The sequence below is a fragment of the Sarcophilus harrisii genome, chromosome 4, assembly GCF_902635505.1.
Source record: "Sarcophilus harrisii chromosome 4, mSarHar1.11, whole genome shotgun sequence".
NCBI classification, from domain to species: domain Eukaryota; kingdom Metazoa; phylum Chordata; class Mammalia; order Dasyuromorphia; family Dasyuridae; genus Sarcophilus; species Sarcophilus harrisii.
The window spans coordinates 142,863,535-142,876,357 of NC_045429.1; the positions used below are offsets into that span (position 1 = coordinate 142,863,535).

General features: G+C 35.2%; 1 protein-coding gene across 1 annotated transcript in view; it reads left to right on the forward strand.

Annotated features, from left to right (window-relative positions):
- The window catches only part of LRP11 (LDL receptor related protein 11), a 97,027-nt gene extending 87,073 nt beyond the window's left edge, over nt 1-9,954 (forward strand). The window contains exons 7-8 of the mRNA XM_023503266.2: nt 2,232-2,330; nt 7,806-9,954. Coding sequence (XP_023359034.2) covers nt 2,232-2,330; nt 7,806-7,960 — 254 coding nt within the window. The 3' untranslated portion in view covers nt 7,961-9,954. The remainder of the gene's footprint in view (nt 1-2,231; nt 2,331-7,805) is intronic.
- The last annotated feature ends 2,869 nt before the right edge of the window (nt 9,955-12,823 follow it).

Consider the following 12,823-nt stretch of genomic DNA (forward strand, 5'->3'; position numbering starts at 1 on the left):
TGCCCAATTGGATATCCCTAAAATATTTTAAACTCATTATGTCTGAAACTGAACTCATTATTTTCTTCTACAAAAGTATCCTTCTACCAAACCACTCTCCTCTGTTGAAGGTACCAGTATTTTTATGGTTTTCCTGGTTTATAACCTCTATCTTTGATTCTTTGATCTCCCTTATTTCATTTTTCTAATTATTTGCCAATTCTTGTCATTTCTATGTCCAAACTCCTCATAACCAACTCCTCTCTACCCATACAACTATCCTCTTTCATTGAGGACCCTCATTACTTTTTTTCTAAACTGTTGCAAAAACCTTTTAATTTGTCTTCATGCCTTAAGTCTCTCCCCTTTACAATTCATTCTCCTCAAACAAGCCCAAGTGAGTTTTAAGCACAGATCTGATCTTATCACTGTTCTTCTCAATAAAGTACCCATTACTTCTAGAAGAAAACATTTAGTCTTCTGTTTGGCTTTTAAAGTCCTTCACAAAAAAGACCTGGCTTTTTTCCAGCCTCATTTTATATTACTTCCTTTTCTTCACTTGACAATCCAGTCAAATAAACTGGCTCTTTACTTCTCACATACAATACCCCAACTCTTGTGTCTATATCTTTTTTTTTTTTCAGTTACATTGTGTTACTTTATTTTTTTTTTAATAGCCTTTTATTTACAGGATATATGCATGGGTAACTTTACAGCATTAACAATTGCCAAACCTCTTGTTCCAATTTTTTACCTCTTACCCCCCCCCACCCCCTCCCCCAGATGACAGGATGACCAGTAGATGTTAAATACATTAAAATATAAATTAGATTCTTGTGTCTATATCTTCACACTGACCTTGTATCTTACCTGGGAATGCTCTCTTTCAAAGAATGCCTTTTTTCCATTAAGATAACAGTTCAAGTATCACTTTCTCCATGAAGCTTTTCCTCATCCCCCCAATTACTGGGCCCTCCCTTCCTAATTTTTATTGAATTGCCTTGTGTTTATTTTGTATTTGCCTTGTACACACTTATTCTGCATATACGTATACACATGTATCTTTCCTAATCGAATATAATCTTTGCGAGAATAGTGGTTTTTCTTAATTTTTTTGTCTTTGTATTCCCAGGGCTTAGTGCATATAATGTTGTTGTTCAATCATTTCAATAATGTCACTCTTTGTGACCCCATTTGGGATTTTCTTGGCAAGGATACTGGTGCAGTTTTCCGTTTCCTTCTCCTGTTCATTTTATAGCTAAAGAAAGTGAGGAAAACCAGATTAAGTGACTTGCCCCGAGTCACTCAGCTAGGAAGTATATGAGGCAAGATTTGAACTCAGGAAGATGAGTCTATATGTGAAAAGAGAGATGGCCATCATATTGATGAAGTAATAAAGCAGTATAATTTTGGCCTCTGCAGATATGAAGGGAAATCCCGCAATTTTATTTCTGTTGCATTTTATACCTCTTCTTTGTAGTTGAAAGGCATTGTTGAGTAATGGATAAACAAATTATTAAATCAAAATGTTGATTTTTATCAATTGGAGATTTGTTCTTCACTCTCAAAATTACTAAGTCATGTTAGAATTAATGGGGACTAAAATCATAGGGGAAAAATATTCTCTGATAAATCAGAGTCAACTAAAAAGGAAAATTCAGTCAAGAAAATACCAATTTTCTGGGCCATCTTAATTAAATCATTAAAATAAAAAGGTATATATGAAATCATTTGAAATGTAAAAAGTCCTATGAAAATTCTAGCTATTCATGATTATAAGTTACATGGACATAACTGACATTTCTATAAGGTTTAAGATCTACAAAGAGATTTACAGGTATCAACTCATTTTAATTATCTCAACTTCGAAGGGAAATGGTGCTACCCCATTTTATAGATGAGAAGTATGAGGCTGAAAAAACTTATGACTTGTTCAAGGCCACACAACTAATAAATGGAGGCAGGAGTGGAACTCAGGTCTTACTTGCCAAAGTCCATCTGTCTTGCAATAATAATCACAGAACATCAATTGAACTCAAAGGTCAAAAATAAATTCAAAAAACAAAAGAATACTGACTTGTTTAGGTGAGTTTGAGACCTGACCTCATATTTCCTTTGATAATTTTTTTTCCTCTTTTTCCAAAATGGTAGAGGTTGGGGAATTAAGGGTAGGGAAGGATAGTAATCAATCTGTTTCTTATATCACTTCAATTGAATGCATATGTCTTTTTTTTTTTTTTAATTTTCCCCAGATAGTAGCTCCACAGGGAAAGATATAAATCAGAAAAAAGGAAATTATATTCCTGAGTCAAAGAGTAATCGAATAAGAGAACATCCAATCCCAGAAACAGGTAAGAAATATTATAATATCTGCATTTTAGCAAAAAACAGTAATTCACACTCATATTTCAAAACACTTTATAGAACCTAAAGTCAGGAAACCTGGGTTCAAACCTAGTTTCAGATACTTACTGATTGAATGATTGTGAACAAATGTCCCCTCAGCCCTGAGAGCCTCCATTTCCTTATCTGTAAAACTGGAATAGTACTTGCACTACCTACCTCATGGGATTATTCTGAATATGAAATGAGATAATAGATCTAAATCCCTATGCAGACCTTAAAACCTTATGTAAATGAAATATTAGCTATGAGGAAAACACAAGCATGAAAACGTTATAGAAATATGAATTATATTGTGTACTTAAGGAGACCACTAACCTTTCAGGAAGCTAGAATTCTACCCCTCTAAGTCTCAATTTTCTCATTTGTAAGATAGTGATCATAATATTTGCACTACCTGTGAAGTAATACAAATGTCTTCTAAATTATAAAATTATAGAAGACTATGATTGTTCGCTAGATATTAGTACAAGAGCTAGAAGGCTGGTTCATTGTTAAGAGACTGATTTGGAAAAGAAGGACTTGAGCTCAGTAGCATACCTGCTGCTCCTTCTTTATGTGATCTTAGGCAATTCCCTTTGTTTCTCTGGGCCTCAATTTCTACTTCTGTAAAATAAAGGGGTTAGCCTCTGTTGCCCTATTAAGCTCAAATTTAGGCACCTTCCCCCATATTTTTACAGAAGTTCATTCCACTTAGGAGGCAGGTACTGTGATCATTCCCTTCTATCTCCCCCTTCCCCATCTCAGCCAACCAGCTTGCCTGCCTGTCAGGACCCAGATCCCAAACTGAAGTCCCTTCAGGACTTTGGAAAGCTCTCCCCCTCTCACATCCAAGTGATTCTCCCTGGATAATATAACCCTAATATTTCGTAATGCTCTAAGTGAGGAGATCAGTAATTTACAAATGAGGAAAAGAAGAGGAAGAAAATGATATGGTGTCAAGCTTGTAGACTGACTAATTAAGAAAATATTACTTTCACCTTGGGTTGAGAATATTAGATTATCAATGATATATACATATTGACTAAAACTAAATAGAGATGAGCTCTAACGCTCATCTTTTAAATTTTCATAATGAGCATTTTTTTACCCCCTTCCCCACAAATCAATGAACAAAAGCATTTTGCTTTCTAAATACAAAATAAAATCCTCTTTAATTTAGAGTAGGAGAAATGTAGGTCATCTGCAGTTGATGGCATAGTTTGAGAACAAAAAATATTTCCTCAGCTGCCAAGTGACTGACAAGTAGAATTTAATTTCACAAGAGGTCACTAAAAAATAACTTGGTTTGCTTTAGTAGGGAGAAGTAAGAACATTTTAGTCTTCAATTTGTACAAGTTGAAAAGTAAATAAACTGTATTTCTAGCTTGCCACCTAGATCCTGAGAATTCAACACTAAAAGCATTTATTAATCACCTATTATATGCAATATTATGTTTATATATAGTAAGCACTAAAGATACAACAACAAAACAAAAAAGTAATTCATATCCTTCAGAAACTTTCATTCTACTATAGAATACAATCTGGAATCACTTTCACTAAAATTCACATGAGGAAGTTTCTGACTCAAACATTCTGTGAGATTTCACTTTCCTTCATATTAAGGTATAGTCTCTCTCAGTTCTGATTTTGGCAAATCAGAAAGGTTTTTTCCAGTCACCTCTGTTTTACTATCACTATGTGGATTTCCCTACATAACTTTCTCATTTTGATACATGTGAATTCAGTATCTAAGTTACCTGAATTATCAGTTGGGAATCTGAAACTCCTGACTCCTTACCCCAAGACTTCCTCCATTCAGGAGGCAGGCACTGTGATCATTCCCTTCTATCCCCCTTCCCCATGCCAGCCAGCCAGCTTGCCTGCCTGTCAGGACCCCGATCCCAAACTGAAGTCCCTTCAGGACTTTGGAAAGCTCTCCCCCTCATACATCCAGCCTTCCTGCTAAACCTTCCCTTTTCCCCTTCCTGGCTGGACTGATATCCCATCCCCTTGCTTGAGGAAGGAAACCCAGACTCTGCAGTCTATTTCACCCCTCTCTCCTACTTCCTCCTTCCCAATCCTCCACTGCTCTAACCAGATAAACCTGACCATTCAACTTGGATGATGGATTGGGGTCATCAATTATAATTCCTCCTGTAAGATAGAGAAGCACCAAACCTTGCTAGTTGCCCCACCTATACAACTTCCAGGCTCCTAGAGAATTTAACTGCTAAGAGGCCTTAAGGACAGCTGGGACTGCCATGTTCCTAGGAGCTGTGTCCTTGGGATCACTGACCTGATCTACCCTGAAAAAGAACTGTCCTATATTTGGTGTCTCCCCCAATTAAGAGAATGAGAAAAGGAACTATTTTGCTCTGCTATTTTTAATCCCTAATACAATGCCTGACAACATAATAATGGGGACAGGACATTCCCCCTGTGATTTCATTGATATAAGAAACTCTCCAGTAAGGAAGCTTCCTTAACTAATGCAAACTTTATAGTCTTAAATCATTACCTAGAGATTAAATGAAGGGTTAAGTGGTCTGTCAGGTGTCACATAGACTTAACGGCAGGTTTTCTTGACTTCATGGTAGGTTCTCTACTCACCTCTAACCATAATTCCAGGTTCCCTACTCACTTCTAACCATAATTACAAATTCCCTATTCATCCTGAGGCAATTAGATGACACAGTGGAAAGAGAGCTGTACCAGGAGTCAGGAAGATCACTTCAAATCCAGTCTCAGACATGTACTAGCTGTATCACCCTGTGCTTAACCCATCTGCCTCAGTTTACCCAACTGCAAAATGTCAACAAAATTGACATCTGTTAGCTCTGTGAACCTGGGCAAGTCACTTAAATCCGATTGCCTCTCAAAAGAAAAAAAAAGGTCAAATGAACTCAAGTTGGTAAATGTTTTTGTAACTCTTGAAACCAGAACAATGCAATGAACATGGCTCCAGGGGCCAATGATGTAATATTCTACCTACTTTTGACAAAGGGATATGGACACAAAAGGCAGAATGATATAAAAATATTATAGACACTTATGTGTATATTTTTGAATATGGCCAATATGTAGATTTGTTTTGCTATACAAATTTGTCACAAGAAGGTATTTCTATCTATGTGTGACATTGATCAGGGAGTTGGGCAGCTGGATGGTACAATAAATAGAGTACTGGACTTAGAATCAGAAAGACTCATCTTACTAAACTGAAATCCAGTATTAGACTCTTATTAGCTGTCTGACTCTGTGCAAATCACATAACCCTGTTTGCTTCAGTTTCCTCACCTATAAAAATGAGCTGGAAAAGAAAATGGCAAACTACTCCAGTGTCTTTGCCACAAAAACCCCAAATGGAGTCACAAAGAGTCATACATGCCTAAAAAACAACAACAGTGACAGTTGATGGTAGATGGGAATAGAACAAGTATTTTTAATGATGTATTTTTAAAAAAACACAGAAAGGAAAGGAAAGAGAATAATTGAAGACAAGCAGTTTAGCTTTAAAATGATCATGTTAAATATATTATATGCAATTTTTTGAAAATGAGCATGTTGTCAATAATAGAGATTCCCATTTTCTGATGCAATCTATTTTTATTTTTATCTTTGCAAAAAGAAATACTTTTATCAATTGATATTTATCTGATATAGATTAATAAAAAAATTTAATTTAAAATTTATTTGAAAAATAAAAGTGCTTTACAACTTTCTATATACATGTCATCTTTATTATTACACACCCACTGGATTATTTTATTAAGGAAAGTACTCCATAAAATACTATAAATATGAGTTTTTATTATTTATGATTCCAGTGAAATTTGATTATCTCAAGAAGTATAGGAACTCTTCCTGTGCTCAAGCCTCTATGCTTAATGGCTATTTTTAGTCCACCTACCATGAAGCCAGTTCAGACATGTGCTGTAGTCCATTGGTTCTCTGGTTGCACCAGCTGGCAAGACCTTGGTAGTTAAAAATAGCTCTTACTGTACCATTTCTAAACTAAACCTAGTGGAGGAATTTGTAAGTTTGTAAGTTTAAGAATAGTTGATAGAGAAAAATAAGAAGTCTATGAAACCTTGTTGTTCAGTCACATCTAACTCTTTGTGACCTCATTTGGGGTTTTCTTAGCAAAGATAACTGGAGTGGCTAACCATTTCCTTTTCCAGCTCACTTTACAGGTAAGGAAACTGAGGCAAATAGGGTTAAATGACTTGCCCGGGGTCACACTGGGAAGTTTCTGAGGCTAGATTTGACTCCCCTTTGCCACTTAGCTGTCCTATACAGAAAGATACAAAGATTCACAAGACAGTCATTGCTCTTGAGGAGCATTTAATGTACTTAAGGAAAGTGGCAAGATATACAAGAATAACAAAATAAGGCCCCCATACTCTAAGTGCTGAGTGAATGGCATAGATATTTATTTCTGTGTTAATTCAAAGGAAAAAGAGTTTATCGTGAGCTAGAAGCAAGGCCCAGACTGGCCCTTGTATAGCCTTTTGATGTTAAGTAATGGATTTGGGAAGTTGGACTGACAAAGCAAAGAATCTATGATCCCAACTACATTTTTTCATTCTCACAACCAGAAAACTCAGTAAATGAATAAACTATTTCCTAAACAGCTTTAAGAATTACTAGGTGGAAGCTGAATGTAAATCAGCACATGCTATGTTCACTTTTTTCCCCCTTTTCTTCTGTTTTTTTTCTTTCAAGATTTTTCCCTTTTGTTCTGATTTTTCTCTCCCCCCCCCCACAATTTAATGTACATAAAAAAAAAAAAGAAAACTAAAAAATGGGGGAAAGAATTACTAGGTACAGAATGTGTAATATGATGGAAAGACTTCCATTTGATGTGAGAGGACTAGGTACAGGCCCTACCTGTGTGATCTTGGACAAGTCACAAAATGAAGTGATTGAATTAGATAGCCTCTGTGATTCTTCCAGCTCCAAACTTTTGATCCTGTAATCCAAATAATAACTGAATTGACATTAGGATCCCTTGAATACTTGCCAACAGAGAGTAGAATCCCTGAAGGCACTGACCAGCACTAGCAATGATAGAGTTATCTTCACCACCGAAAAAAATCCTAAGTCCATTCTCTTATCCCCTATAACTTTTGTAAAGCCCAAATATAGCTAAGAATTCAGAAATCTCTCTTACATTAAGGAAATTAGGGTGATTCTGCATTGATCCATAAATATAGTAGTACAGTCAGTATTTTATTCACAGAAGTATTCTCTAAGTGGGTCAGAGCAAACTGGGAAAGCATCGTTGTGACAAAGTACAGTCAGGAAACTTGAGCAGTGAAATAGAGCTCATTTTCAGATGTTCAAAAGGCTTGACTTTCCTATCTCCATGTAGGCAGTCCCATGTGTCATCCCATGTGTCACTGACTCCCTCTCTACTTTTCTGAACCTTATTGCAGGTGCAGTCTTACCCCTGGCACTAGGTTTGGCCATCACTGCTTTGCTCCTCTTCATGATTGCTTGCCGACTTCGATGGGTAAGACAGAAACTCAAAAAAGCCCGGCCCATAACATCTGAGGAATCGGACTACCTCATAAATGGGATGTACTTATGAGAAACATGTTTCTTAGTGGCTGAAAATGGTATTTCCATTGATAATTTATCTAGGTGTTTGACTCTAGAAATTCACATTTTTTTGGACTTGTGCTAAGAACACTGAGAATATTAAAAAAAAAAAAAATCCTCGTCAAATCCAAAAACCTTTAGTCTTATTCCTTTTAACTATAGTTAAAATCTCTTCCTCTGACAGTACTCGATAACTATTGATGTGTCTATAGTTGTTCATGGGATTAAAATAAAATTTAAGTCAAAGACTGATTATAGTAAGCTGTGCCTGAAAATAGAGATATGTAATCCGTTCATGCAGGCAATACAGCAGCTCAGGGAGATGGCCATTGTGTGGCAGTGTTAGCATTTCACCTCATCCATTGATATATGCATATACATATTTATGTATATTCATACAACACATATATAAGCATATATGTATATATGTTTTCATATATATAGATACATAGTTATGTACACATATATTGAGAACCAGGGCCAACTAAAAAGTAAGTGAAGATTATGTTGGGTATCCCTAGCCTCCCCTTTCTTTATTCTTCCTGTCCTTTCCCCATGCCTTCCCCTCACTCCTCATCAAAACCTGTTCTCAGGAATAAATTTCTTAGCAGTCATTTCTGCTTTAGTATGACTTTGTCAACATGTTACCTCTCCTGCAGATCTGTACTTTGATTCTTCTCTTTCTCAAAAGAAAGGCTTTGTTCCCCATTAAATGAATTTCAAGCATCATTGAGCAGGTAGGGAAATTGGAGAGTGGGGCAAAATAATTATTGGGAATTGTTTTGAATTTGGATCAGAAGAGGCTATAGAATGAGAAGAGGAAAAGGTGAAACAGGATTTTAAATTGGAGGTGGGTGGAAGACAGAGGTTTATAGAAAGAATTTGCTCATTTTCCTTACTCTAATTTCTTGTCATTGATTCAAAAATTAACATTTCTTGAGAGTTTCTAATATGATCCACATTAGTTCTCTGTTATGTCTAACACCTTGCTCTCCTTAAGAGCACAGCAAGGCTATTTGCATATTCACCACATTTCCACAGAATTCTTTGTCCATCAAAGAAAATTAAATTAAAGTGAAAACACTTTCAGTGTATTTTCAGGCAAAATGTTGGCAAAGACGCCAAGCAATTTTAGATAGTTGCAGTTCCTTGGTTTAGTAAAACATAACAGTTCTTACAATTTAATTTTTAAATTTTCTTTTGCTCTATAAAATATCATTTTATAACAGGGACTCAGCCATTCAACATCAAATATACACATTTCAGAATTTGCTAGCATTTTCAGACATGGCCGTCAGCTGACTCAGCCACTCATGCTTTTCAGTCTGCAGGGTTTTGAAAGATTTATGTGATTCTGGCATTCATTTAATTCTAGGATGACATGACCTAGAAGCTGCCATATTGAGCAGAAATACCATTTGGGACTGTCATGCATTGCAAAACCAAAAATGTCCATGAATGCCTATTGAAAATCTTCAAAGTTTTTTGAAAAACACAAGTCTAACTGACCCTCTACTGAAATAATTTAATTCTTGTAGAGATAAATCATCAAATTATAATAATCCAATATAAGCAAAACACTAGTTCTGAGGTCAGTGCTATTCCTGCAACCATGAGTTTGATTTTCAGGCCAAATCTTTCAACATATTGTGCAAGTAAGACATCATCTCAGCTTCCTGAGAAACTTCAGACATTTGCCAACTATACCTTTAGCACCTAGCAAAGCATTAATCTTTTCCCAAGGGCAGTTTATAGAAAAATAAATGTTATCTATGATGTTGTGCAATTTATTTTCATGTATAAAAATGTCATTCATAGCCATAGCCAATAAAATTGAGACAGATAAGGCATGCATCTTCTTGTAGCTCATCTTTTGTACTTAAAGAATTAAAATCAACTTTAACATTGCCATGGTATGTAAGCTGTCTATGTAAAATAATATTGCTCCAATAAACCCTATTTTATTCTTGTCTTTTAAAATCATTTTTATTTAAAACATAATTAAATAGCATTAGATAACTATGTAAATATGCTGATGTTGTTGGAGAGCATCAAGAGATTTGAATGGTTAAAAAAAAAAGTCAGGGAAGGATATTTCACCATTTTACTTTGTATCAAAACCCTTCCTCTTACTTAATCCATCTTCTTCATAGAACTCACTTCAAGAGTAGAGCTAGTTGTTTACTTTCCTGTCATTGTAGTACTAAAGAATCAGAATGACATAGAAAAAGGGCCAAGGAATGGTATAGCCAGAAATGTTGGTAAAATAATGGCAGAAGGCATGAATGAAACATTTTAAAAATAATAATTGAAATCCTTTTTTTCTAATGAATTCTCTAAGCCTCTGTTACATCTAGCCTTGAAAATACTTGAATGTATGTTTCCATCCACCCAACCATCCCCAAGGACTTTCTTTCCACAATCACCAACAGCCAGAGACATTCCTAAAGTATGTCAAACTGGGATAACTGCCCTGTTTTCTAGACTTTTATGGGGATCAAAAGGCTAAAGGAATCCAGAGATGTAATACAACAAAAGGAAAAAAGAGGTGGAACTGTCAGATGGTTCAAAAAGAAACTCAGATTATTCATCTATCAGCATCTTTCAAAGTCTGGCTCAGCTGCTACTTCCTTAGCATTATTGGTTCCTCAGATTATCTGCAATTTGCTTTATTTTGTGTTTATATTTCTCCACTAACCTTAAGAGCTTTCTTTTCTTTCTTTTCCTTCTTTCTTTCTTTCTATGGTATACTTTATTCTTTTCATTTTTCTTCTTCCATTTTCTTTTCTTTCTTTTCCTCATTTCTTTTTGTTCTTTCATTTTCTTTTCTTTTAGTATCTATCCTACTATCTTGAAGATGGCAGGTAAATATTTAGGAAAAGAACTGGACTTGTGATTTCATTGCTACAGTTCATTTTTATGTTCATCAGTCAATGACCATTTATTAAATGCCTACTATGTGTCAGGCAACAGCATGTTGTGGTTGATTGTGATGTAATGACGAAAAACTGGGAGAATACAGTTTAATAGGGAAACAACAATCCAGAAACAAGAGCTATACATAATAATATAGAGATAATCAACAGGGAGAAGCCACTAGCATTAAGGGGGATCAAGAAAGGCTTACTGTAAAATGTAAGATTTTATTTGAATGTTGAAAAAAGCAAGGGAATCCAAAAGGTATATGCTAGAAGGGAGAATATTTCAGATACAAGAGGACATATACCAACTCGGGATAAAGTATCATGTGTATAGAACAGGAAATAGAGAGGACAAGATATAAGAAAACTGGAAAGGTAGAAGGGGGCCAGTTTGTGAAAGGCTTTCAATGTTAAACAGTGAAAATTGGATCCTGGAGTTAATAGAAAGCCATTGCAATTTATTGAATATGGAAGTAATATAGGGAAATATATACCATAGGAATATTAATTTGATGCTGTGTGGAGGATGGATTGTAATGAGTAGAGATTTGAAGGAAGCAGACTAACTAGCAGACTATTGCAATAAGGAAGGTCTACCAGTGGTTCTCAAACTTTTGTTCTCAGTATCTTCGTGTTGTTAAAAAAAACTATCAAGGATCTGTTCAAAGAGTTTTTGTTTAAGTGGGTTATATTTATAGCTATTTACTATATTAGAAATAAAAAATAATTTTGAATTTGTAGACCCTCTGTAAGGGTTTCAGAGACCCCAACAATTCTTTGGACTACACTTTGAACTGGCCATGGTGGTAGCATGTCTGAGGAGAGGAGAGAAAATATATGAGAGATATTTTTTTTAAAATCAGGCCATGACAATAGATTGGATATAAGTAAGAGAAATTAAGAAGTCTAAGTTGTTAGCTGGATTTATTGAGAGTTTGGTAGGACAGTACATAGAGCTCTAGACTTGAAACCAAGAAGCATTCAGTTCAAGTCCTAGGTCAGATGCTTTAGTTGAATGGCCTTAAGCTGTAATAACCTCTAACTCAATTTTCTCATCTGTAAAGATGGGGGTAATAACAGTATTTGCCTTACATGGTGGTCATAATTCTCAAATGAGATAAAATTTGTAAAGCCCTTTGCAGACATTAAAACTCCATATCAATGCTACTTATTATTATTATTATTAGAAACTGCTATCAATTCAGGTCAGCACCTTCTTTACAACTTACTTTCATTTTAAAAAATATTTAAAATTTTTTATTGCTATTCTTTTGTTCTTACATAGCCTAAATTCCCTCTTGTATTCTTCCTCCATCTAACTTATAGTCTTAAGAGTTCCCTAGAATACTGAGAATTAATAACTGTCCTGTCCAGTGTCATATAGCCTCTGTATATCAAGGTCAGGACTTAAACCTGGATCTCCCTGACAAAAGCCATCTGAGTATGTGCTGTGTAGAGAGGCCCTCCTAATAAACATTGATAGAATGGAATGGCACAGTATAAAATGGAATACTCCAAAGTCTCCTTTCACAGACATCTATCTCTCAGACTCTTCAATGACCATCTTTTTATCATAGCTCTCTACTTTGGTTGTTGCTTTTCTCTTGTGACCCATCTGCCTATTCTTGTTCCTTATCTTAAACTCTTAATTCTGTTAGTGTAAAAAAAAAAAAAAAAAAAAAAAAAAAAAAAAAAAAAAAAAGCTTTCCACTTTGGAGTTAGATTTGAACAAATTTTGCCTATCAACTTTTGTGTGGAATACACTATGATTTCTACCTTTGGCCCCACAAGACTGTGAAAATAGCAGCTTTTTTTGACTTTCCTTGTATATCTCCTATCAATGTGCCTGTGCACAATCTGTCCGCTTTGCCTAAAATTCACTCCTTTATCCCTCTTTTTTCACTAACCACCTTCAAAGTTCAATTGAAGTC